A 26,629-nucleotide genomic window follows, 5' to 3' on the forward strand; every position below is an offset into this window, starting at 1 on the left:
AGGAAGATATACATATTTTAGGAAGAATGTGCACACATCACATGCATTTTTTTGTTTTGCACATTCACAGCTTTCAAAGTGGACTGTAACCTCCCTCAAATTAAAAATCAATGATTATTGATTCATGTTGCTGCAAATGGCATTATTTCATTCATTTTTATGGCTGAGTAGTATTCCATTATGTGTACACAAGTGTACAGATTCTAAATGCATTTCTTTTTTAATGGAGGCACTGGGGATTGAACCCAGGACCTTGTGCAAGGTAAGTATGCACTCTACCACTGAACCCCACCCCAAGTGTATAGATTCTAAATTCTGTTTCTTCTATCACTTTCTCAGAGCTTTTGAATCAGGCAAATAAAAGACGTGATAACTACTCATATTTACCTCAACGCTGAGTTTCTCCCACATATTGCTCTCCTTTACTTTGGGGACATTTTCCTTTACATCATATTCATCTACAGCATCTGTCAGCTTCCAAGGAAACTTTATCATGAAGGTTCGAAGTTCGTTAATGTAGCTGGTCAAAATGTTCACTCCTTTCTGTAGATGTTCATCTAGCTCTGTGGAAAATATCAATGTACCAATTTCATATGTATAAACATATATATGAAATATATATATATACAGGTGGGAGGGGAGAGAGAATACACCATGAGCTGTTATAAAAAATTCTATAAAACAGCAAAGTTCAAAGTCAGTGTTTTCAAATCAAACAAAAATCTCTGAGCTTTCTCCTATTTACAAGTATTTCTGTGTTTTAATGTAACACTTTTCATTCTCTTTACAATGATTAGTCCTTTCTGCCAACTTTCCCGGTATTAGAATCCATTTCACTCTGACTTTACCCAATCTTAGCAAACAGCACTCCCCTGGCTTATGCTCTCTCATGCACTTATATTTCTGTCCTGACATAAGAATGGGATAATTAGCCCTTTCTTTGCTGCTGTTTTTACCTTCATTGTGAATAAAAAGCTCCTTTATTTGTTTGTTAAGGAAAGACAGTGCAAGATTAAGCAACTGTTCTGAAAAGTGTTTGCTTTGGGTTTCAGAATCATTTTCTCTAATTGCCGAGCAAAGTAAATCCAATGCTGGTGTCAGCTCTTCCACATCTGAGGAAAAACCAAAGACAGTAACATTAAGAACACCAGGATACTCCCAATAAATCAACCTATCCAAAAATACCATGCTGCAATATCTAAAAATATAAGATAAGAACCAATGTCTTATTCTCAAAAAGCTCACAAAACTTTCATGAGGTCTTACAACCTGCAAATTTTAGTGAATCTACTGATTACTAGTGATTTTTTACTGGTATTACTAGTAACTATGACTTTGCTGACCACCTACTATGTTTTAAGTTTTGTTCTTGGTGTTTTATAAATGCTCTCTCATTTATTCCCTTCAACAACCTGAGAGGTAAGTGTTATACAGCCCCTTTTCCATAGATGAGGAAACTGAGGTTCAGAGAGGACAAATAACTTGCCCAAGCTAATTTGAAAGACAGTGGCACAGCAAAAATCTGAACTTAAGCCCCTCTGATTCCAAAACCATTCTCTTAAACATGCAGGTGAAAGCAAGAATGTAGGCCCTTGAATCCTCTATTTGCCAGCTTCAAATACATAAAGTGATTACTATCTATCGTAGCATTGGCTCCACCTCTAGAATTGCATCTGTGTAAGGAGTGATGGAAAACATAGGTTTTACCTTGAGAAAGCAGGTAAAGCTAGTCTCAAGCTTGTTTCCAGAACCGTCCCCACCCTTCAGGGCAGAGCAGTGCAGGTGAGAATGGAGTGAGAAGAAATCACTGACCACCAAACAGAGGAGAGTAATGGCCACATGACTGCTGATGGGCTTCCCCTCAATACCACAAACCAGGCCTTTCTCTTCAATTCAAACACACTTTTAAAAACAGTGGAGCATAAAAAAGTTAGCAATTCAAGAGGGAGACCAACTTTGTACTCATTTAGGCAGGTACAAAAGAGAACGCTTTTAAAAAAGAAAATTTCTAATCCACATCGTCAGTGAGAACTAGCGTTACACTGAAGGAAAAAGTAAGTTGTCATTTTCTCCACTTTAAAGTACAAATTGTTAAAACTTTTCTGGAGGATAATTTGTCAAAGCATTTAAAAATGTAAATTGTGTTTTTCCTCGACCTGTGAATTCCACATTGAAAAATTAATCCCAACAATTGTTCATATGTGAAATTATACACACACACATATACAGCATTTATAACACAGTGCCAATAATAGTAAAAAGTGAATCAACCTAAATGTGTAATAGGAGTTTGGGTAAATTATCGTACAGACCATACAACAAAATTCTATGCCACCATAAATAATAAATAAATCCATTTTTATCAAGAAAGATATCTACAGTATATTATCAAGTGAAAAAAAGCAGATTATAAAACTTTATGTACAAAGGAAAACATACTTTATTACCCTATCTCTCAAAAGAGAAGGTTTGCATGACTACCTGGTCCAGGAATAAAAGTAGAGCTCCCGTTTATTAAAAATGAAAGCCAAATCTTGAAAAGAAGTGTTGGTAATGTAGCAAAAAAGCAGAAGAGTCAGGCTGAAAATTCTTATAACAAATTCCAATCCCCAACTCAGCCAGCTGCACTGTCACTATACCTCTCATACAGTTGCAAGAGTGGGGAATCTTGCAAATCAATTTTATTCTCTCTTGAATAAAATTCTCTTGAATTTGACAGATCATCTCTTCTTTGCATGTACTAAAAATACAAAACACAGTTCAGGATATGAACAATAAATACCCAGTGTAGAATGAGAACATTAATAGATTCTCACCACTCTCTCAAGAGTCCAGATAGTACATAAAATGTCATGACAAAGTCTTGGCAAGTAAATAGTTAGAAAACACAACAATAATTTTAAAGTGATTAAAAAGGAAAAATGATAAATACAAACGTAGAAGTCTTTATTCCACTTACTTTTTAAATATAAATGGGATGGAGAGTTATCAAACTGATCAGGTACAGAAGATTTTGAGGATGGATTCAAAAGATTTTCCTTGCTCTTCAAAAAGAAATCTACTGTGTCCAGCTGACGATTTTCTATACCTGCCTAAAATGGGAGAAAATCAGAAAAAAAATTACAATAGGAAAAAAAAAATCAGGATACAATTTATTTAAAAAAATAAACTATAGTACTTCATGTGCTGAAACAGAAAGAAACACAAGGCTATCTTTATCTTGCAGGAGAACCTGAGTTCTAGGGAAGATTCTGACAGTGACCACGTGATCTGGGGCAAGTCTTTGTAACCTTTCTGAACATCAGTTTTTCCTTCAGTAGAAACAGGAGGTTAGACTAGAAAACACTTCTAGCTCTACCATTCTGTAATTCTAAAACCATTCAAAGGTAGGTACTTGGGGATCACTGTTACAGTTAAGTTATAGTCTCTCTGAATTAAAACATTAAAGCAGTATGATACAAAGTTAAACTAAAAAAGCAGGCTAAAAACAGGCTCCCATTCCTAGCTATACATCTGAGGAAACTTTCTGTTCAGAACACTTAAAAATCACAGATTAAAAAATATATACATACAGTTAACCCTTGAACAACTCAGGGGTTAGGGACATCAACCCTCCTGTGCAGTTGAAAACTAGAGTATAACTTTACAATCATTCCTCTGAACCAGAGGTTCCACCCACATCCATGTATTCAACCAACCTCAGATTGTATAGTACTGTAGTATTTATTATTGGAAAAAAATCTTCATACAAGTGGACCTGCACAGCTCAAACCCATGTTGTTCAAGGCCAATTGTGTATATATATATATGAACTATAAACACAGACACATGTCTATAAATGCTCAGTTGAACTGGAAAGAAAGTGAGAAAAGTCCTCAGAGAATAAAAACAAGAAGAAAGGCAAATTCAGAAAAGTAAAGCTCTAAAGCCAGCTGCTGTCAGAAAGAATCGGCAAATCTCTGATGGCCTAAAGCAGGGGTTGAAAAACAAGGCTCACCAACCAAATTCAGTCCTGCCTGTCTTTGTAAAAGAAGTTTTATGGGAACACAGCCACACCCATTGTTTACATATTGTCAATGGCTACAATAGCATATCTGAGTAGTTACAATAGCAACCTGCCTGGAAAGCCTAAAATATTTACTCTCTGGCCCTTGACAGAAAGTTTACCACTCCTAGCCTTTAGACATTGTGCCTAAAAATCACCTGGAGAGCTTGTTAATATGTGGATTGCTGAGCCCTGACCCTAGAGATTCTGACCCCGTAAGTCTGGGGTGATGCTGCTGGTCTGGAGACCACATTTTGAGAACCAATGGGCTGATGTTCTGGGCGTTAGGCCAGGCAGGCTGGTGTGAGAGGTACTGGTGGAAATTATGTATGGAGGAAGAAAAGAGAGGATAAACCTAGGGTCTATGCATGGTGACACTCTCCAAAAGAGGATGAACTAGAAATATTACTGCCACCAGAGGGAGACCATAAACAAACTATGCCTTTGCTCTTGGTGGTGAAAGGGAAAACTGAATTATGTATGATTAAATAAGAATATTATTACTCTTAGGAGATATATGATAAAATACGTAGAAAAAAGTTACGAAGTTTGTAACTTTCACATAGTTCAGCAAAAATAAGAAGTACACATATATTCAAAACAAATGTAGCAAAATGTAATAGCTGGTGAATGGGGAAGAGGTAAATGGATGCTCATTTTACTGTTTTAAACAATTTTTCTATAAATTTGAAATTTTTCAAAATTACATTTTTAAAAATAATGACCAAATAGTAATTATAGAAGTAAAAAAAAATTGAAATTAGGTACTCAATGAATGCATTTAATACCATGTCAGACAGCTGAAAAGGGAATTAATGAGCTGAAAAAGCAACATGAAGAAATTATCCAAAAACTCATACAGGTCAAGAGAAATTGAAGAAAGTGTGAAAATACTAACTACTACTGACTTTAGTACCTTGTGACAACTAGAAAATACACATTCAATTTTCAAGCATGTGGAACGTTTACAGAAACTAAGTACCTACTAACTACAACTGAGTCTCAACAAATATTAAAGAATTAGCATCGTGTAAATCAGTATTTTTCCAATTGAGAACCATGACTCAAGAGTAAGATATAAAATCACAGCTAAACTGTAGAACACTAAAAACAAAAAGATTGTAAAAACTGCCTGAAAGGGAAAAAAATAAACCACCTTCAAAGGGAACACAGCTGACTTCTCAATGACAACTGGATCCAGAAAGAGCTGAAAATGATCATCAACGTGCTGAAAGAAGTAACTGCCGACCCAGAATTCCACAACCAACAAAATTATCTTTCAAAAATGACAGCAAAATCAACAGCATTCTTCACATAAAACCTAGGAGTTCCACACCAGTCAGATCCTCACTAAAGGAGACTCTTAATGACACAGTCCAGGTAGAAAAAAGGCCTTAATTGTAAGAAGAAATGAAGAACAAAGAAAATATATCAATTCCACTAAAAAATGAATGAACCTAAATACATAAAAATGATATCTATTATGGTTAAAAAATAAAAAACAATAACATAAATAGGGAAAGAGTAAATGAAACAAACATTTGATGGACTTGTATTATTCAAAGGGTGAAGTTATGAATTGTGAATTGGACAATTTAAATACATACACTATATTTCCTAGGATATCCTCTAAAAGAACATAAACTGAATATTTACTACTCAAACAAGTAGAAGACACAAGAACTTCTAAAGTTCTAGTAATGTTTTATTTCTTGACCTGGGTGGTGGTTGTAAGAGTTTTGCTTCATAATTATTTGTTAAACTATATATATTCTATACATACTTTTTAATACATCATATTTCATAATAAAAATAAAATTATATAAAAATCTCTAAAAATAAATACAATTGTAATGTGGTTTATTACAGTTAACAGATTAAAGGAGAAGATCCATATAATTATTACAAAAGATTCAGAATAAATATTTAATAAAATTTCAATATCCATTCATGTTAAAAAAAAATCATAACTGCAAAAAAGAAAATGTAGTTAATCTTAACACACATACCTTATTAGTGAGATATCATAGGTATTCTTTTTTAAAATCAGGAATAAGATAGGCATGTTCACTGTTACTTCTGAGTGATATTATATTAGAGGTCCCAGAAGCAAAATTCTTTTTTTTAGAATTAAAAAAAAAAAACCCAGAAAACAAGGATTTGAAGAGAAGAAACAAATTGTATTATTTTGAAGTTATATGTAAATCAACTATATAGAAACTTCAATAAAATCTAACAGATAAATTAGGATTAATAAGAGAATTTAGCAAATGTGCAATACATTTAACTTATATGTTGACTTTTGTATTTCTTTATACTGGTAACTAAATTTTAAAATATACCATTTACAATAGCCATATGTAATATTTAAATGTATAGAAATATGGATACTACATATATTTAAATATATGATAGTTAAATATAAATATATAACTCACATATATGTAAATATATATGGTATTTAAGTACAAACGCACACACACATCCAAAAATAAAGCTAACAATGTCAGGCTCTTAATGAAAAAAACTGTAAAAATTGTAATGTTTTACTGAAAGACGTTATGAAGACCTTAAAAAAAAAAACAGGGAACAAAGACTACGTTTATAAATAGGAAGATTAACAATTCTAAAGATGTCAGTTCTTCCCAACTTGATATATAGGTTTAATGTAATTCTAATAAAAATAGTAACAGTTTTTTGTTCAACTTGATCCTAAAATATGGAAGGGATTAAGGGAGTGAAAATAACAAGGACACTCCTGAAGAATAATAAAGTGAGGGGATTTATAATTAAAACAGGATGGAACAGGCCCAGGGATGGACAAAAGACCAATGGAAGAGAATACAGCCCAGAAACAAACTCATGCATATACGGAAACTTGACACAGAAGACGTTTCAGTTCAATGGTAAAAGGAAGGATTTTCAGAAAAAATGGTGCTGAGACAAAGTCATCAATATCGGGGAACGGGCAGCAGATTTGTTCCTACCTCACACCATGCATAAACATAAGTTGCAACAACAGAGGACTTAAATGTGAAAGTCAAAATTTTAAACTTAGGAAAAAATATAAAAAATATCTTTATGACCTGAGTATAGAAATCACAAATTACATGCCTAAAAGACTGATTAATGAAACATTAAAATTTAGAACTATATTAAAATTAGAGATCCCATGAAGAAAGTAAAAAGTCAAGCCACAGATTAGAACATATTTATCACACCTATAAAAAAGGATTGGTACCTAGAATATATTAAACACTAGAAACCACTAAGAAAAGGCAAATACCCCGAGAGTAAAATATGCAAAAAACTTAGTCACTTTACCAAAAAATTCTAAATGTCATATATGTGTCAGATATATATATATATATATATATACACACACACATAGACACACACACATATATATATTTTTATATATATAAAATGATGCATAAACTTAATCAGGGAAATGCAAATTAACACTCCTCATACCATCAGACTGGCAAAATTTTTAAAAATCTAGATATGTCAAATATGGCAAAGACATACCACAATGAAAATCCACATACGCTGTAGGTGAGACCATAATGGATAAAAGAACTCTGGAAAACTAGAGTATTCTCTAGAAAAGTTAATAATGCACATCCCATGCACTTAGGATGTTTCCATATCTTGGCAATTATAAATAATGTTGCTGTTAACAGCAGGGTGTATGTATCTTTTTGAGTTAATTCTTATTTTGTGGTTGGCTTTATTCCTTTGATAACCATGTAAGTTTAAAAAGCTAAAGCTCTAAACATTCTTAGAAACAATGAACAGTACATATATGTAAATTCTTAAATATAAGATGTAGGGAAAAAAAAAGAAAGATCTATCAAGCCATGAAAGACAGAAAACACTTACAAGACATACTACTAAATGAAAGAAGCCAGTCTGAAAAGGCTACAAACTGTATTGATTCCAACTAAATGACATTCTGGAAAAGGCACAGCTACAGAAACAATAAAAAGATTGTGGTTTCCAGGGGCTTGAGGGGAGGGAGGGAGGGAGGAATGAGTAGATGGAGCACAAGGGATTTTTAGGGCAATGAAATTATTCTATATGATACTATAGTGGTGGCTACATGTCATTATGCATTTGTCAAAACCCACAGAATGTACAACACCAAGAGTGAACCCTAATGTTAACTACGGACTTTGGTTGATAATAATGTGCCCATGTTGGTTCACTGATTGTGTAACAAATATGCCACACTGATGAGAGATGTTGAGGTTAGGGGAGTATATATGTATGGGTGGGAAGGGCTATGTACGAACTCTGTATTTTCTGCTAAATTCTGTTGTGAACCTGAAACTGATCTAAAACAATAAAGTCTATTTAAAATAATTTAAAAAAGAAAAAAAATGCACGTCCCTACGGCCCAGCAATTCTGATACCACCAAAGAGGCACTCTTGCACACATGCTGCAGTAGATGTGTAAGAAACTGTTTACTGCAACACTATTTATAACAGGAAACTACTGGAAACAACCTCAGGTTGGATAAATAAGATACTCAGACAATGGAATGCTACACAAGGGTCAAACTGAATGAATTATAGTTATACAAATTAACATGGGTAAGTCACACACACACAAAATGTTTAGAGAAAAAAAACCCCAGGAGGTCCCAAAAGAATATATACAGAAATTCTATTTTATACAAAATTCAACAGTAAGCAAAACTAAATAGCCTTATTTGAGGGAATATTTGTATGGAGGAAGACAAAGAAAAGCAAGGGAATAGTAGAAATTTTCAGAATGGCAGTTAACTTGGAGACTGGGGAAGGTAAGGGAACAGGATGGGGATGGACACACATGCAACAGGAGGGGTGCACATTGAAAGACAATCGAGTTCTTGCCTGGATGGTGGGAACAAGGGTATGTGTTTTGTTATTATTGTTACCACTTAAGTCATACATATTCATTATTTGTGTGTGGGGGAGACTAAGGCCAGAAAATGCTGAATATTCCACACACACCTAATTAAACTCGCTACACACACACACACACACACTGTGTAAGGCGGAGGCTCTGTAGTCACACTGCCTGGGTTCAAACATCTAGTGCTACCACTCACAGCCCAAGTGTAACTGAATCAGAATATGTAACCTCTCTGTATTCCCTCGTTGAGAAAATGGAAATAATAACACTATTTACCTATAGAGTTGATAAGATTAATGACATAAGACCTGATTATTAAAATAAATATTTAGGAAAAATAACTATAGGAAATAATCTAACAGTAAACGTGATTACTTTCGGATAATAGATTTATAAGTGATAAATTTTCTTTCCCTATTACTACATTTCCTACAATGATATTCTGTAGTGATATAAAGGTAAATTTTCCAACAAATGGTGCAAGAACAACTGAATATGCACATGCAAAAGAATGAGGTTGGGTCACTTCCCCTTATCACACACAAAATTAATCATAATGCATCAAAGACCTAAATGTAAGAGCTAAAACTATAAAACTCTTGTTAAAGTAAATCTTCATGACCTCAGAACAGGCACTGGTTTCTTAGATAGGACACCAAAAGCACAAGTGACCAACAACAGAAAGAAAGGGTGTGGAAATCGACTTCATCAAAATGAAAAACTTTTGTATTTCAAAGGTCACCATGGAGAAGGTGAAGACAACCCATAGGACAGGAGAAAATACTTTCAGATTATGTTCCTCATAAGGGTCTAGTATCCAAAATAGAAAAAGAACTTGTAGACCTCAACAATAAAGACAAATAACCCAATTACAAAATGGACAAGGGATTTAAGCAGACATTCCTCCAAAGAGATGTACAAATGACCAATAAGCACATAAAAACATGCTCAACACATAGGTCATTAAGAAAACGTAAGTCAAAATGACAATGAGATACCATCTCATTTTTGACTTCAGAGCCACCAGGATGTCTCTGATAAAACAACTGAACAATAAGTGTTGGTGAGGATATGGAGCTACAGGAACTCCCATACATTGCTAGTGGGAAAGTAATGTAGTGCAGCCACTGTGGAAAGCAGTTTGGTCGTTCTTCAAAAAGTTGAATTACCTCGTAGTTCCACTGCCAAGTGTGTATCCAAAAGAAATGAAAGTATGATAACAAAAACTAGTACACAACTGTTCATAGCAGGATAATTCACAATAGTCCAAAAGAAACCACCTAAATGTCCATCAATAGGTGAGTGGATTAAAAATAACTGTTATATCCATACAATGGAATGTTTATTCAGCCAAAGAAAGAAATGAACTACTGATACATTCTATATGGATGAACCCTGAAAACACATTAAGTGAAAGAAGCCAGTCACAAAGGCCAGTCACAATAATCTATTTACATGAAATGTATACAATAGGCAAATCCAGAGACAGAAAGCAGATAAGTGTTTGAAAACTAGGGTTTGTGAAAACTTGGGAGTGATTGTTTATGGGTATAGTGTTTCCCTTTGGGGTGAAGAAAATGTTCTGAAATAAGACAATGAAAATGTTTGTGTAACTGAATATACTAAAACCCGCTGAATTGTACAATAGGTGGGTGAATATTGTGATGTGTGAATTATATCTCAATAAAGCTGTCACTAAAACGAGACTAGCACATAACAGTAATAACTTCAAGTTCTCAATCTTTCACGGCTGTGTGGTTCAGCAGAAAGTGCCCTGCCATTAACTCTGGCTCCTGCCTTATTAATATGGCTATAAGGCACTCAACCATTCTAAGCCTTAGATTTTTCATCTGTAAAATGAAATGAATAAAAACTACCCAACCCATCTCACGTGGTTATTTTAGCACAATTTAGATAATGCATATCTGTAAACTATAAAATGCTATATAAATTCCATTCTGACACTACTACAGCTGGATTAGAAGTGTGGGGACTGCAAACTGGGAATAAGGGATCATTCCTGTTTCAGGTTCCCACAGCTTGTTTCCACATCATTTCTTCTCCCAGTTTAATGTTGCCTCCATTGCTTGTGAGTTTTTCTTTCTTAAATAGTGGTTATCATAACCTTGTATCTTTTAATGTCAAAAATGGTAAACTGCTAAGCAGGATCAGGGTAACGAAATAGCCAATAGTAAGCAAATGGATGATCTTTTGGTGCAAGGTTAAATGAACTCTCCTAATCTGTATTGTACTGACTAAAATAATCTATAGTCAAACAGAATATAGGACAGAGGGATTATCAAGCAGAATTCTCCAGACATTTAACTCTGTTACCTCTAGGGCGTGTATGGGGATGGAGCACCGCCCCCAACCATTCAGATGGCAAAGAGAGTCCACAGTGCTGGCGCTTCCATGGATCATTAGTCGATTTAAAAACTCCTCTTGGGTCAGACCAAACAAAATCAGACAGAGTCCATTTTCTATAAGAAAAACAAAAGTTGACTTTAATAAGTTATTAGGACATAGGTTTTAGGATTATGACAGGAATTAATCTCTAATTGTGCAATATTTCAGCACTGTAAGTATAAATAGATTTATTGGGTACCAGTAACTATTATGACATTAATTGGTAAATTCATCATGATTTTTTCAAAGAAGAGCTTTATCTTTTAAACACTAACCACAAGGCAAATTCTCATAGGAACAATGTATCCTATGACTAGCAGGAAACCTCTCTTTGCTACTTTGTACTGTCTTGTACTATCAATACTTGGAACTTGTAACTATTGAGATGTCACATTTCTGGTTTACTAAAACGAAACATTAATAGCATGCTCTTGACACATAGAAATACATGATTACCAAAATCAGGACACTGAAGAAGAAACACATGGTTAGTTCAATCAGAACTCAGTAGCTCTGTAGGAGGTTATGGCATGGTTATGCTGAATCAATGCGCATCTGACACATCAAACCCGAATGCCTACAGGCAAAACAGGTGGCGAGAGAAGTGCAAGAAAACCAAACCTGAAAGAAAGCAGCCCATCTAGGAGCACTGAAATTCAGCTCCAACCCATCAATTACTATGCAGGAATGAGGGCCAGTGTTGCCAGATATTCTAATTTTACAGTAATAACTGGAAATACAGATTTTGTCTGAAACCCTCTAATTTTACAGGCTTGTGAGACACAAATCTTTTTTTTAAAAGCCTACATAGCGCAAGCCAAGCAAATCCAAACTCATATGGCCTATGAGCTGCCAGCTTACGAACTCTGTACAAACCAAAGTCCTGTGAAGACTCCCTGGGTTAAAACCAACTCTTCTTAGACTTAAACTTTTTCTGACTCAGTATCTTAGTACTTAGCTGAGCAGAAATAACCTTAATTAAAAGTCAAACATATGAGGCAACATTACCAACGTTAACACCAAATTTCCTCCATAAAACACTACACTTAGAGGAGTGAGTAGGCACTACATCACCCGGGCAGCAGTAGTAAAACAGGTAAGAGAGGTGCTCTCGGCGATGGATTCCAACCTGACACAAGACGTTCTCACCTGTCAAAACGAGGCACAGCTGCTGGTCTCCACCACTGTCTACAGGGATGCATTTTTTGCCCAGGGAAAAACACTGCATGGCCTGGGTCTCCAAATCCCAGAGGGCAATGGAACAGCCCGTCCTTTCTACTGACCAAGTAAACAGTGCAGTGAATCCTGTCACAGACACACATGCGAGCTCAAGGGGCTCCTCCTGCTCACTGATGTGCATTCTTTTCCATAATCTTCCTGGATCCCTGGTCTTGGCGGGACTTTTCCATGGAAAACTGTACTGCCTGTGCGGCAGGCCTTGGGGAATGAAGGCCCAGCTTGGCACACTGGCACTCTGGTCACCAGATTCGGGGGACTCCAAGTGCAGAATATCCTGGAACCATGGAGCACAACAGGAAGCCTCCAGTTTGGAGCTCTTTATGCTTTCATTCAGTGATGACAGCTGGGCTTTCCAAGACCTGGAAGATAGGACAGAACTCACATCTGTTACAGTGAAGGGCACTAAGTAAAGCACTAAACCAGGGCAAAGACGCACTTAAGAAAATAAACATGTCTACCCCTGAAAAGACCTTTAGTGAAAAGGTATTGTGTCAGAATGACAAAATAATTAATAATCATAATCATAATAATAAAGTAAATCCAAAAAGGAGGTTTCTGTACCTATCAACTTGGAAGGAAAACTTGGTCAGTTTCATGTTGTAGTCAGAATTAACAGGATCATCTTCATCTATGCCTTCAGGGCCTTCAACAGGAACGTCTTCTAGAGATCTTTCACACAGTAGGTGTCCTGGGTATTGCCTATGTTTTAAAATAATAGCAATGGCCAAAAAACGATGATCAACCCCAAACCCGTGTTCCTGTTGAAAATGGGGGTGGGGGCGTGTAAGGGGTGGAGGTATCACAGAGTAGGAAGAGTCCAGACAATAAGTTTCCCTGACCTGGACTTCTTATCTCCATTGCTTAGGGCAGAGTGATAAAGTCAACCTTGAGAATATGACCGATTTGCACCTATGTGTGGAGATGGATGCTAACTAGATTTATTGTAGTGATCACTGTGCAATATGCACATATATTGAATCATTATGTACTCACCTGAAACTAATATCATATGTCAATAGCTCAATTAAAAATAATCTGAATCTTAAGGCAGTTAGCTTTATAAAGAGATAAGACCATTTATTGTATTACTATAATGCAGATGTTATGCTGAAAACTTTATATAAACTAACTTATCTGAGCCTTTCAACAACCTCCTGAGGTAAATGTAAGCCGCTTTTGCAGATATGGAAACTAAGACTCACAGAAACAGACCAGCTGTTTCTGTCTACCTGACCATAAACCCCAGGTTCTTAATTACCCACATACCACCAACACAAAGTTTAAGACTTAGCTTGAGACAAGGAGAATGAGTAAGGACTAGAAAAGCAAAGTATGAATGCAGGCATAGATGGAGAGTGCATGTGGAAATAGGGCTGTCACTTTTCAGAAGCACAAAGAAGACTGGGATGGCCAAAACACAGGGAATGAGAAACGTGGCAGTGTGAGATGAGGCTGGAGAAGTTAGCAGAGACAGTTGGGGGTGGGCTTTATGGAGTTTCAGCTTTTATATGGTGGTGGTGGTCAGGGGAGTGTGCCAGTGGGAAGGAAGATAAATTATGGTTTAAGCACAGAAGCCATCTGATTAGAAGCAGAAGAGTAGATGGCGGGAGAAAGGGAGCACGTAACCCCCCTGAGCACTTAGTTAAATTATGAACTATTAATCCTTTTGACAATTTGAAGGTAACAGGTTGATATTTATTTGTCAAGGAGATGATGAAAAGAAGTTAAAGAAGGGAAGGTGACAATAAAGAAAGATGACCCATAGAGAAGGAAGTTCCTCCACCAACAAGATACAGATCCTGTCCCCAGACTTCATACTTGGCTATAGTCCGATAAGATGTGCATTCTAGCATCACCCTTCTGGCTGCCCCACAGAAGATGGATGTGAGGAGAGAACAGACATGTGAGACCAAGTTCGAGGCTGTTAAGCTAGTTCAGGTAAGTGATGAAAGCGGCATGGATCACAGTGATGACAGCGGAGTTAAGTGGACAATACAAGAAACACTGAGGAGGTAGAATGGCTTGGACCTGGTGATTAACTGGATGTGGATCTAATACTTAAAAGAGGTTGGAGATGTAGACGAGAGAGGAAAGGGAGACCAGTCCCTGAGAAGGAGGGAAGGAATGGGATCCAGAGCACACACAAGGGAATCCCGCCACTGTAACAGCAGGGAAGTTGGAGAAGATGAGTCAGGAAAGTAGGTTTGCAAATTTAAGGTGAGAAACTGAACGAGCTCCCATTGGATGGTTCTACTTCATTTATAAAGTAGGAGGTAAAATCATCCAAGAACAGCTGGGGAGAAAGAGATAAATAGAGATTTGAGGAAAATGGAGGTTTAAAAACACTGTTGTAAAGAACGGACTCATGAAAAATCATTGCAAAATCTCCAGGCAACACGAGAGACCACTGAAAGTAGTGAGTGTGAACTTATAGTGCTATTCATTTCCCTTTGCAGTTTTCTCACAAGTGCTCAGTTACTTGGGTGCAGGGACTAAAAAGGCAGGTAAAAAAACAAAAAAATAAAAAATGATTTGTCAGACCAAGTGGTACCATAGGGCAGGAGTAGGAGTTAGGGTGCATTCAAGAAAGTGACTAAATGATGTGTCACAGCATCTATGCTGCAGAGGGAGGGAAGTGAAGACAGGAGGGGCTCTTGAGTAAGCAAGCTGTAAATTTAGGAAGCTGTGGTCAGGGCAGGATGTGCAGAATAGTGATTTGGGGACGAGCAGTTTCATGTAATGACAAAGCCCAGGGTATGACTATGGGAATGGATAGCTAAGATAAATTGGAAGTAAAAGTCACTGACAGTGTGATACAATAGAAAAATTAGATTTGGTGGATATTTTCAGAGCATTACACCTCGAAAAAATAGGACATACATTCTTTTCAAGTGCACATGGAGCATTTCCTAGGATTGATCATGTACTTGGGCACAAAAAAAGCCTCAACAATTTTAAGAGAGAAATTATCTCAAACATCTTTATTGACACAATGCCATGAAACTAGAAATTAACTACAGAGAAACAAAGGAGAAAAAAAGGAAAGTTGGAGATTAAACAATATGGTTTTAAAAAAACAATGGGTCAATGATGAAATCAAAGTTGAAATTAAAAAATACCTTGAGACAAATGAAAATGAAAACACAACCACACAAAATTCATGGGACGCAGCAAAGGCAGTGCAAAGAGGGAAGTTTACAGTGATACAGGTCTTCCTCAAAAAGAAGAACAATCTCAAACAATCTAACCCACCAGCTAAAAGAATTAGAAAAAGAAGAGAAAAAACCCCAAAAGGCAGCAGAAGGAAGGAAATAATAAAGATCAGGGAGGAAATAAAATAGAGATTAATAAAACAATAGAAAAAAATCAATCAAACCAAAAGCTGGTTTTTTGAAAAAGTAAACAAAATTGACAAACCTCTGGCCAAATTCACAAAGAAAAAAGAGAGCACAAATAAGCAAAATAAGAAAGAAAAATGGAGAAATTACAACAAATAACAGAAATACAGAATATCATACAAGAATATTGTGAAAGACTATATGGAACCAAAATGGGTAACCTAGATGGACAAGTTTCTGGAAACATACAGTCCACCAAGACTGAACCAAGAAGAAACTGACCACCTGAACAAACTGATCACTAGAAATGAAATCGAATTAGCAATAAAAAACCTCCCTACAAATAAAAGTCTAGGAACGGACGGCTTCACTGGGGAATTCTACCAAACATACAAAGAAGAACTCATACCGGTCCTTCTCAAACTCTTTCAGAAGGTTGAAAAGGAGGGAATACTCCCAAACTCATTCCATGAAGCCACCATCACCCTGATACCGAAACCAGGCAAAGACACCACCAAAAAAGAGAATTATAGGCCAATTATCACTGATGAACATAGATGCAAAAATCCTCACCAAAATTTTAGCAAATAGAATCCAACAACACATAAAAAAGATTATACATCATGACCAAGTGGGGTTCATCCCAGGGACACAAGGGTGGTTCAACATATGCAAATCAATCAATGTAATACATCACATCAACAAGAGAAAGGACAAAAAACACATGATCATCTCAACAGATGAAAAAAAGCATTTGATAAAATTCAACACTCATTTATGATAAAAACTCTCACCAAAGTGGGTATAGAGGGAACATATCTCAACATAATAAAAGCTATATATGACAAACCTACAGCCAGCATAGTACTCAATGGTGAAAAACTCAAAAGCTTCCCACTAAAATCTGGGACAAGACAAGGCTGCCTACTATCACCACTCCTACTCAACATAGTCTTGGAAGTCCTAGCCACAGCAATCAGGCAATACAAAGAAGTAAAAGGGATCCAAATTGGAAAAGAAGAGGTAAAATTGTCACTATATGCAGACATGATACTATATATAGAAAATCCTAAAAGGTCTACATAAAAACCACTAGAAATAATTGAAGAAGTCAGCAAGGTAGCAAGTTACAAGATTAATGTTCAAAAATCAGTTGCATTTCTTTACACTAATGATGAATCAATAGAAAAAGAAAGTAAAGAAACAATCCCCTGTAAAATAGCACCCAAAGTAATAAAATACCTAGGAATAAATCTAACCAAGGAGGTGAAAGAATTATACATGGAAAACTATAAAACACTGATTCAGGAAATTAAAGAAGACTTAAAAAGATGGAAAGATATCCCATGCTCCTAGATTGGAAGAATCAATATTGTTAAAATGGTCACACTGCCCAAGGCAATCTACAGATTTAATGCAATCCCTATCAAATTACCCAGGACATATTTCACAGAACTAGAACAAATCATAATAAAATTTATATGGAACCACAAAAGACCTAGAATTGCCAAAGCATTATTGAAGAAAAAGAAAGAGGCTGGAGGAATCACTCTCCCAGACTTCAGACAATACTAAAGGGCTACAGTAATCAAGACAGCATGGTATTGGTACAAAAAAAAGACATACAGACCAATGGAACACAATACAGAACCGAGAAATGAACCCACAAACTTTTGATCAACTAATATTTGACAAAGGAGGCAAGAATATACAATGGAATGAAGAGTCTCTTCAGCAAATGGTGTTGGGAAAACTGGACAGCAGCATGTAAATCAATGAAGCTACAACACTCCCTTACACCATACACAAAAATAAACTCAAAATGGATCAAAGACTTAAACATATGACAAGATACAATAAACCTCCTAGAAGAAAATATAGGCAAAACATTATCTCACACACATCTCAAAAATGTTCTCCTAGGACAGTCTACTCAAGCAATAGATAAACAAAAGCAAGAATAAACAAATGGGTCCTAATGAAACTTACAAGCTTCTGCACAGCAAAGGAAACCATAAGTAAAACAAAACGACAACCTATGGAATGGGAGAAAATTTTTGCAAATGAAACCAACAAAGGCTTGATCTCCAGAATATATAAGCAGCTCATATGACTTAATAAGAATAAAACAAACAACCCAATCCAAAAATGGGCAAAAGACCTAAACAAGCAATTCTCCAAGGAAGACATACAAATGATCAATAGGCACATGAAAAAATGCTCAATATCACTAATTATCAGAGAAATGCAAATCAGAACTACAATGAGGTATCACCTCACACCAGGCAGAATGGCCATCATTCAAAAGTCCACAAATGACAAATGTTGGATAGGCTGTGAAGAAAAGGGAACCCTCCTACACTGCTGGTGGGAATGCAGTTTGGTGCAGCCACTGTGGAAAACAGTATGGAGATTTCTCAAAAGACTAGGAATAGACTTACCATATGACCCAGGAATCCCACTCCTGGGCATATATCCAGAAGGAACCCTACTTCAAAAAGACATCTGCACTCCAATGTTCATAGTGGCACTATTTACAATACCAAGACATGGAAACAGCCTAAATGTCCATCAACGGATGACTGGATAAAGAAGATGTGGTATATTTATACAATGGAATATTATTCATCCGTAAAAACCGACAACATAACGACATTTGCAGCAATATGGATGTTCCTGGAGAATGTCATTGTAAGTGAAGTAAGCCAGAAAGAGAAAGAAAAATACCATATGAGGTCACTCATATGTGGAATCAAAAAAAAAAAAAAACCATAAATACAAAACAGAAACAGACTCATAGACGTAGAATACAAACTTGTGGTTGCCAAGGGGGCGGGGGGTGGGAAGGGACAGACTGGGATTTCTAAATGTAAAATAGATAAACAAGATTATACTGTATAGCACAGAGAAATATATACAAGATCTTGTGGCAGCACACGGTGGGAAAAAAAACTGACAATGAATATACGTATATTCATGTATAACTGAAAAATTGTGTTCTACACTGGAATTTGCTACAACATTGTAAAATGAGTCTTCCTCAATAAAAAAATGTTAAAAAAAAGTCATTGACAGTGAACTGAACAAACAAATCATGAGGCGCTTACATGGAGCTTACAGACTCTACAAAAAAAAAGAACCAGAGAAATAATACAAGACTATAAAATCAAGTGCTAACTTGTAGTTGAAAGCAGAAGTGCTATAGAAATTCAAAGAGGAGAAAAGGTATAAAATGAGTCTAAATTTACAAGTGAAAGGGGTTTTAGTAAGAAAAGGTTTCATGAAAGAGGTAGAGCTCAAAGGATAAACAGGACTTGATAAAATGAAAAGTAGTGAGGAGGCTGACATTCTGTATTGTGGAAAAGAAGAACCAGGGTCAGGAGACAGGAAAGGTAAAACACATCTAACAGCACACTTAGAAAATAAACGTGCTAGTCAATTCCCTCAAGAAGTTACACTAATAAAAAAAATCCATGTAAATAATTAATAATCAACAAACAGAGATCACTCATTTAGTTGGACAGGACAGATCCCTAAATTCACTGCTCGGAACAGAACAAAACCTCTTCATTGGCTGATGTTACAGGGGCTCAGTTCAATGAAATTTATTCAAAGGAATGTGCCTGCTGCTCTCCTCAGAGTTCTCCTGAGGTGTTGCCAAAACAACCAGAGGAACAGAATCCTACACTCAAGGATCAGAGTAGCTGAGAAGTCTTTCCTCCTTTCTGATCTGTCAAATTGTTTTCCAAGGAAGATGACTAGGAGGTAACTCTACAAGAACAGAGTATGTTTTAGTCAGTAAACATGGCCCACTGACACATAAGCGCATAATCTGAAAATGTTCTTATCATCCCTGCTCAAAGATTTTTTTAAAAAAAAGTATTAAAAAACCATTGAAAACAAATGAAAAGATCACAGTTATAAGTTCTGGCTGATATGTGAAGATGAAATTAACCCTTTTTTGTGATCCAAACAGTAAGCAATAATCCCATCAAAGTGCATCCTAATTACTCAAGGATTTGTTTATTTTACTCATATTAAGTTAGGACCAAAATTCCTAATTGTTTGGGACAGCTCTTAACACTGAAAGTCATAAAAGTGGACTGGTCTACTTTGAGATAAACAAGTTGCAATAAACAGGCTGCTGTGTGTGTGCACACTCACATATACACATAGTCCTTTCAAACATCAAAAAATCAGAAGCAACTATAATCTCCAAATCAAAAAGCAACACAAAGAAGCAGTCAATTTTTATTAATATATTTAGAAAGCTGCAATTGTGGACCCTCCAAGGGAAACATCTGAGGAAATCCTCAACTGGAGAAAGCTAGGTCAATGTATGTTGTTAAAGTTCTTTAAGTGAAAAGTGATCCCCTAGGCAGCCAGGATCCGAAGCCTCATTCTAACGCAGGGTAAATCCTATTTCTCCTCACTCTAATGTGGGGAAGAGGTGAGCAGATGTATGATGTATGTATAATACAATGTATAACAGCCAAGGGCTTCTAAAATTGTGCTTGATACTTTTTACTTACATGATGATATAAGCCATATATATCAAAATACACATAAAACAAAATCAAAACTTGGAGATGTATCCAGTAATAAAAAGGTAGCCAGTAGTTATTTCTACACATTATTATACAGTAACAAGCTCACTATGTAGCAGGTAGAACCTGATTTAACTGACTAGAGAAAGAAAACTGTTTAAAGGTTAAGGGGGGGTGGGGGGGAACCTAACAAGCACACCTGTAACCTCTTATGGCTCTAATTATTTACCTCAAATCAGAGAATGCAGTAATCTACATACCTGAAATACAAATTTAAGTTAAGAGCAATTGCAGTGTTGGAGGAGCTGATAATCACTACAGCATCTAGGTCTTGAGATACTTTCAGTGAAGTAAAGGAAGAAATCTTGGCTGGCTCCTGTTGTTGCTCATTACACACATCTTCTTGGTGAAGTGCTAAATCCACATGAGCTATGCGTCTACCGTCCACAATGTCAAAAATGTCTTTGAGTTAGAGTTAAAGAAAATGCCAGTCTGAAGTATGCTGAACCATTTAAAACATAGGACAAGACAGTTAAAGATCTCATTGCTCCAACCTTGAAGGTATAATAGCAGAAGGAAGATGGCACTAAAACAACCCCATCACATTAACCAGGTAACTATGAGTTTGGTGACCCAATAAACAACATGATAGAGAATTCGCTCAACAATACTTGCTAAATATCCACTCTGTGCCAGGCCCTGAGACTTAATATTATTATTATATTGTTAACATTATGATGTTAATAATATTGAGACATAGTATTTTCCACTGGTGTTCTACAACAGTGCTATCCAAAAGAAACATATGAGCCACATTTGTCATTGTAAATTTTCTAGTAGCCCTTACTACAGTAAAAAGAAACCAATGAACCTAATCTTTTTTTTTTTTTTTAATAGCAGTACTGGGGATTGAATCCAGGACCTCGTGCATGCTAAGCATGCACTCTACCACTGAGCTATGCCCACATTCCTGAATCTAACCTTAAGAATATATTTTATTTAACCAAATATATCCAAAACATTATCATCTCTACAGGTAATCAATATAAAAATTGAGATATTTTATATCATTTTTTCATGTAAGTGTTCAAATTTGGTTATTTTACAGTCACAGCACATCTCAATTTGAACACTAAATTTTCATTGGAAATACCTGGTCTGTATTTAGACTACAAAAATTTATATTTAAGAACTTGGAGCAGCCAAAGTTGTTCCAAACATACTCAAAAGTTCTCCAATAACTGAATCAAGAATCAGATTTTAAATCTAAAATCATTAAATATAATTAAGAATTCAGTTCCTCAGTCACACTAGCCAATTTCAAGTGCTCAACAGCCACATATACCTACTGCCTACAGTGTTGGACAGCACAGGTCTGTCCATATTCCACATAACATCTTTTACAAAAGAATTTTTTTTTTACAAAAGAAATTTTAATATAGGCTATGATATATGTAAAATAGGAAAACTATTCCTTTAATGCTGAAATAAAAGTTCCAAAAACAAATAAGGGGTCATTCTTCAAATAATTGTCAAATAATTTTCAGAATAATTTTGCTGATGACCTATGGATCTGCTAAAGACAAAAAATCTGTGATAGTTTCCAAAAACAAATTAAAAATTGTTATGCAAACAATGATTCACTAATATGATCGAAGTATCATTAGAGATGGTAAGAGGTAGATTATATTCATACATGAAAAATGTGTATATCATATCATAAGCAGTCATCTAAATCCTTCCTGCAACAAGCACAAAGTAGATATTTAATAAGTATATTCTGAATAAATTGGTAATGCAGAACATACACAATTTAAAAACATTAAAAAGTTGGATAAGACTATTATGGCTATGAAAAAATGTGTATTTATAAACTGAAAAATATTTGAATGAAATAGAAAACAATGTAGTTGAGTACTTTAAACTCATGAAGATCTTTTTCCCTGAAAGTTTTACTGAAAAACTGACCATTCTGCCTATACTCCACTCCCTATAACTAAAAGCCTAAAAAAACTCATCTTTTTGGTATTTTCCTTTCCCGCAATCAACATCTTTACCAACAAGGATACAGATCCAGCCTAAACTACTCAGCACAAAAAGAATTCCTCTGCAGAGCTGCGTGTCAATAATCCTGTCCACTGCCTGTGCAGGCAAGGGTAATGTGAAACAGTTGAGTAACCTAATCTCAGCATCTCTTTCAGGAAATATAACATGTAGGATGATATATTTGTTGATGAACAATAACGATGTGTTACTATGAAATGACAGAATTCTCAGAGATAATAAGGAAATACCTATAAAACAAAAGGATATTATATCAAACTCAATGGTCACAGGTTTACAGTTGGTAAATTTTATTCTGTTAACATAACACATGCAGGTAAAAGAAAAGGGAAACAGCACTTAATCCAACTCTAGACAGTTGTTCAAAATCACCTAACCACATGGTCATTGGAAGGTGGGTAAGGTGATAAATGAAGATGGTGTACGGTGTCCCTGTGCCTTCTGTTTATGGCCAGAGTGTGAGAGCACACTGGAAGATCAAAAAAGCCTGCTTATCCATGGGGCCTCACAAGAATGATCACAGACTCTTTAGAAAGAAAAAGAGGGAACCTTATAATCAAGGGTTGTGAGTATGCTACTGCCTTAAAAACAGAAACCTGAGTGCTTTCATTTCTGCTCCCTGCAACCCTCAGGATGGAACATAGTAGACAGCTTTGTAACCAGTCTAGATCAGCACTGTCCAATTGAAATATACTGTCAGCCACAAATGTGAAACACACACATGTAATTTCAAATTTTCTACTGGCTGCAATGAAAAAAGACACAGGTAAAACTAAGTTTAATATAACTTACCTCACACTCAAAATATATCAACATGTAATTAATACAAAAACTACTGAGATATTTTACTTTTTTAGTACTAAGTATTCAAATCTGTAGTATATTTGACATTTAAAAGACATATTAATTCTTATTAATTATATTAAGTGCTCAATAGCCCCATGTAGCTAGTGTCTAGTGTACTGGATGTATCTCCCTCCCTGATTTCACCTCTGTAAGAATTCTTCCTGAAATATATAAATTTATATAGTAATGTTACAGATTTAAACATGCTAAAGACCACCTGTAAATACTTACTGATATTTTGATCTTCAATGAGCTTTTGCAATGTCTCCTCATTATAGCTATGCAAAACGGTTGCATCACAACTTCCATCCTTCAAATTAAATTCATAGATAAGCAGTTCACAATTTTCACTAAGAGCAAGCAGTCTGGGCTTATCTGTTGGTGTCCCACTGTTGGGAGAATCCTCCCATATAAACCTAAAAAAAAAAAGATTAGACTATTTATTATATTCTGTACCCACAACACTACCTACCCACAATAGTGAGGGTAAAGGACAAAGTAAGTAGCAAACAACTCATTAGTTCACCTAATAGCATTAATTCTTTATGCAACCCAAGGAAATGCAAACTGCTCCAGGACTTCCCACCTTTTCCCCCTTCCCTTACTTTCTTCTTCCTCTTCAACCCCTTTCACAGCAACACAAGAATATAGGCGTTGGCGGGGGGGGGGGGGGGGGGGGTTATAGCTCAGTGGTAGAGTGCATACTTAGCATGCCTGAGGTCCTGGGTTCAACCCCCAGCACTTCCATTTAAAAATATTAGTATATAGGAGTGCTAGTGAAAATGGGGCCAGGAGCAATAAATGGTGGTTGCTTTCATTCCTTCATCCTAAATCTTGACTAATGATATATTTAATGGAACTGTCATGATCAAAGGATAAGTTTCAACAACCAAATATATCTAATATTTATAAGAGGTGGTGCTCACAACTAACAAAATGACTGTTCACTTAAATGCTATCAATGATTTTTTAAAGTGATTATTTGTATTCAGAGACTTCGATGACTCAAATGGCATGTTACAGAAGCTCTGTTCAGCAACACTCTGTAATGATGAAGTGTTCAACATATCTGCGTGGTCCAATATAGCAGCCAACAGCCACATGTGGCTACTGGGCACTTTAAATGAGGGCAGTGCAACTGAAGAACTAAATTTTTAATTTTAACCACATGTGGCTAATGGCTACTTTGATGGACTGTACTGTTGCAGCATTTTTTTTAACAGTATAAAGTCAACAAACAAACATGGCTGATGAGGATGGAAAAAGACTAATAATGCTACAGCTTCAAATTAAATAATAAAATTATGTCACATATAAAAAATAAAATTAAAGGGCCTCAAATCTGAAAACAAATCAATAGAAAGAGATAAGGCTACCATGTTAATAAAGTTTCATATTTTTACAAAAGCTCTTTTCTACAGAAGCAGTAATTTTGTATCTAAAAACAGTGGACTTGGTGCTATTATTTTATTAGAGAAAAATACTGACACTTTATGGCTTTATACCTAGAATTTTCCATAAACACCAAAGTCCTGACTATTTACAATGAAAATCTGAAAATCTAGATGTCAACAATGGAAAACGTTAAACTAAGCTACACGTAAATGGCAGAATAGTATGAAACGAGTAACATCATAACACAAGGACTATATTGTCACATGGAAAGGCAAACCTTTCAGTGAATAGAATACATTATTTCAACAATATACAAAGAACCATTTGAGAAAAGTAGGAAGCAAATTCTGCACACTATAAACCTGTCCTTATTTTAACCCTACGAAGTATTTTAATTGAATTAAAATTTAATTCAGCTTAAAAAGCTAAAAAGCACTTCTTGATCCTCTCCTGCTACTAATTTCATACAATAGTTTATGAAAGCCCCATTATTTCATGTATATTCGACTTTCATGTGGGTTCTCAAACAACTAAGAATTCTGCTTTTCTCCCTACCTCATTCTTTTCTTTATGGCACTGTGTTCATATGTACTTAATACTGCTGAATATCTAACTCCTAGTAGAGAGAGATTTCTCTTCCTAGCACTAGAGATCAGGAATAAAGAAACACAAAGCAGATTAAAGCATTCACTGATTTAACAAACGAGTATTTACTGTCAAGCACTGTTACAGGATCTGAAGATTCCAAGGTAAGACTCCTCTCTGGCTACTCAGAGTCGTAAAGAGAACATTTGTAATGTGTTTTCTGTATTAAAGAGTCCAGTCAAAGACTCAGAGGGCACTCTTTAACTTAATGATACAAATTTTAAGAATTACATATGTGGAAAATAATACACGATTGAAATTACGTTTCTTTTCTGTTTTCGCAACCATACAACCCTCACATGTTAAGAACGGTCTTATTAAACTTTTCAGGCGCTACTTTAGGAAACGAACAGAAAGTGCATAATAGGTATTTGCTGAATGAATAAACGAATAAGCGGGTGGAAAAACTAGGCTCAGTCCTTGAAAAAGTGGGGGAAAGCCCAAATGTGAAGTAAACAGCCATTTGTTTCGGAGACAAGAAAAAGGAAACAGATGATTCAAATAAGAGATGATCTCCCCCCTTTCCCCACCAGCGGGCATCCTCGATAGAATTAACTTTGGAAAATGGACACTGTGCACGTAACAGTGACGATTAATCAACCTGTGTTGAATGAATAAAAGACAGCGACCAAGCGGGGACCCATTCCAGGTTCTCCGCAGCAGCAAAGGATCAGGATACAGTCTCCACCCACGAAGAACCGGAAAGGATGGTTGTAGGGACGCGCCAAAGCGAGGAAAACGTTCTGAGAAGGAACCAGGCCCGCCTCTAGGGCGCTGCCGGCCGCTGGCATTCCTCTCCTGCTACCTCCATGCCAGAAGGGGAACAGAGGGACCGACCAAGGCTGCGGACTACCCCCACAATACCAGCCAGGCCCGCCCGCAGCACTTACTGCCGAAACGGGCCGTCTAGATGGCAGCCGCCCCCGCCCCGGCCGCCCGGCGCCAAGGAAAGCACGTGAAGGCTGCCTGCAGCCGTCAGGCTTCCCAGAACCTCCTGCTCTCTGTGCAACTGCGCCCGACATCCGAGGCACCCCGTTGCCTCAGCGGGAAGAGGCACCAACAAAATGGGGAGAACCCGCTCCATAGCTCCAGCGATTCCAGCCCCCTTCTCCGCAGCTATCCTGGTTCTCGCGTTATTTCCGGTCCTGCGCCCTCCCCCCACCCGCTTCCGCTGCGTCAGGCGCATGCGCAGTGTTCACCA

At 36.3% G+C, this 26,629-nt stretch overlaps 1 protein-coding gene across 4 annotated transcripts in view; it reads right to left on the bottom strand.

The window, feature by feature from the left end:
- The window catches only part of SPG11 (SPG11 vesicle trafficking associated, spatacsin), a 75,749-nt gene extending 49,120 nt beyond the window's left edge, over positions 1-26,629 (bottom strand). For 3 of the 4 annotated variants that reach the window (XM_010965249.3, XM_045524296.2, XM_074366032.1), the window contains exons 1-10: positions 26,319-26,629; positions 23,620-23,804; positions 22,548-22,772; positions 20,739-20,940; positions 13,155-13,292; positions 12,504-12,952; positions 11,283-11,428; positions 2,960-3,092; positions 957-1,112; positions 388-563 (exon numbers count right to left, since the gene is read on the bottom strand). In XM_010965249.3, the coding sequence (XP_010963551.2) occupies positions 388-563; positions 957-1,112; positions 2,960-3,092; positions 11,283-11,428; positions 12,504-12,952; positions 13,155-13,292; positions 20,739-20,940; positions 22,548-22,772; positions 23,620-23,804; positions 26,319-26,614 (2,106 nt within the window). In that variant the 5' untranslated portion in view covers positions 26,615-26,629. The remainder of the gene's footprint in view (positions 1-387; positions 564-956; positions 1,113-2,959; positions 3,093-11,282; positions 11,429-12,503; positions 12,953-13,154; positions 13,293-20,738; positions 20,941-22,547; positions 22,773-23,619; positions 23,805-26,318) is intronic. The other variant, XM_045524297.2, reaches the window with a different exon arrangement.

Source organism: Camelus bactrianus, chromosome 6 (genome assembly GCF_048773025.1).
Source record: "Camelus bactrianus isolate YW-2024 breed Bactrian camel chromosome 6, ASM4877302v1, whole genome shotgun sequence".
In the NCBI taxonomy this organism is placed as follows: Eukaryota; Metazoa; Chordata; class Mammalia; order Artiodactyla; family Camelidae; genus Camelus; species Camelus bactrianus.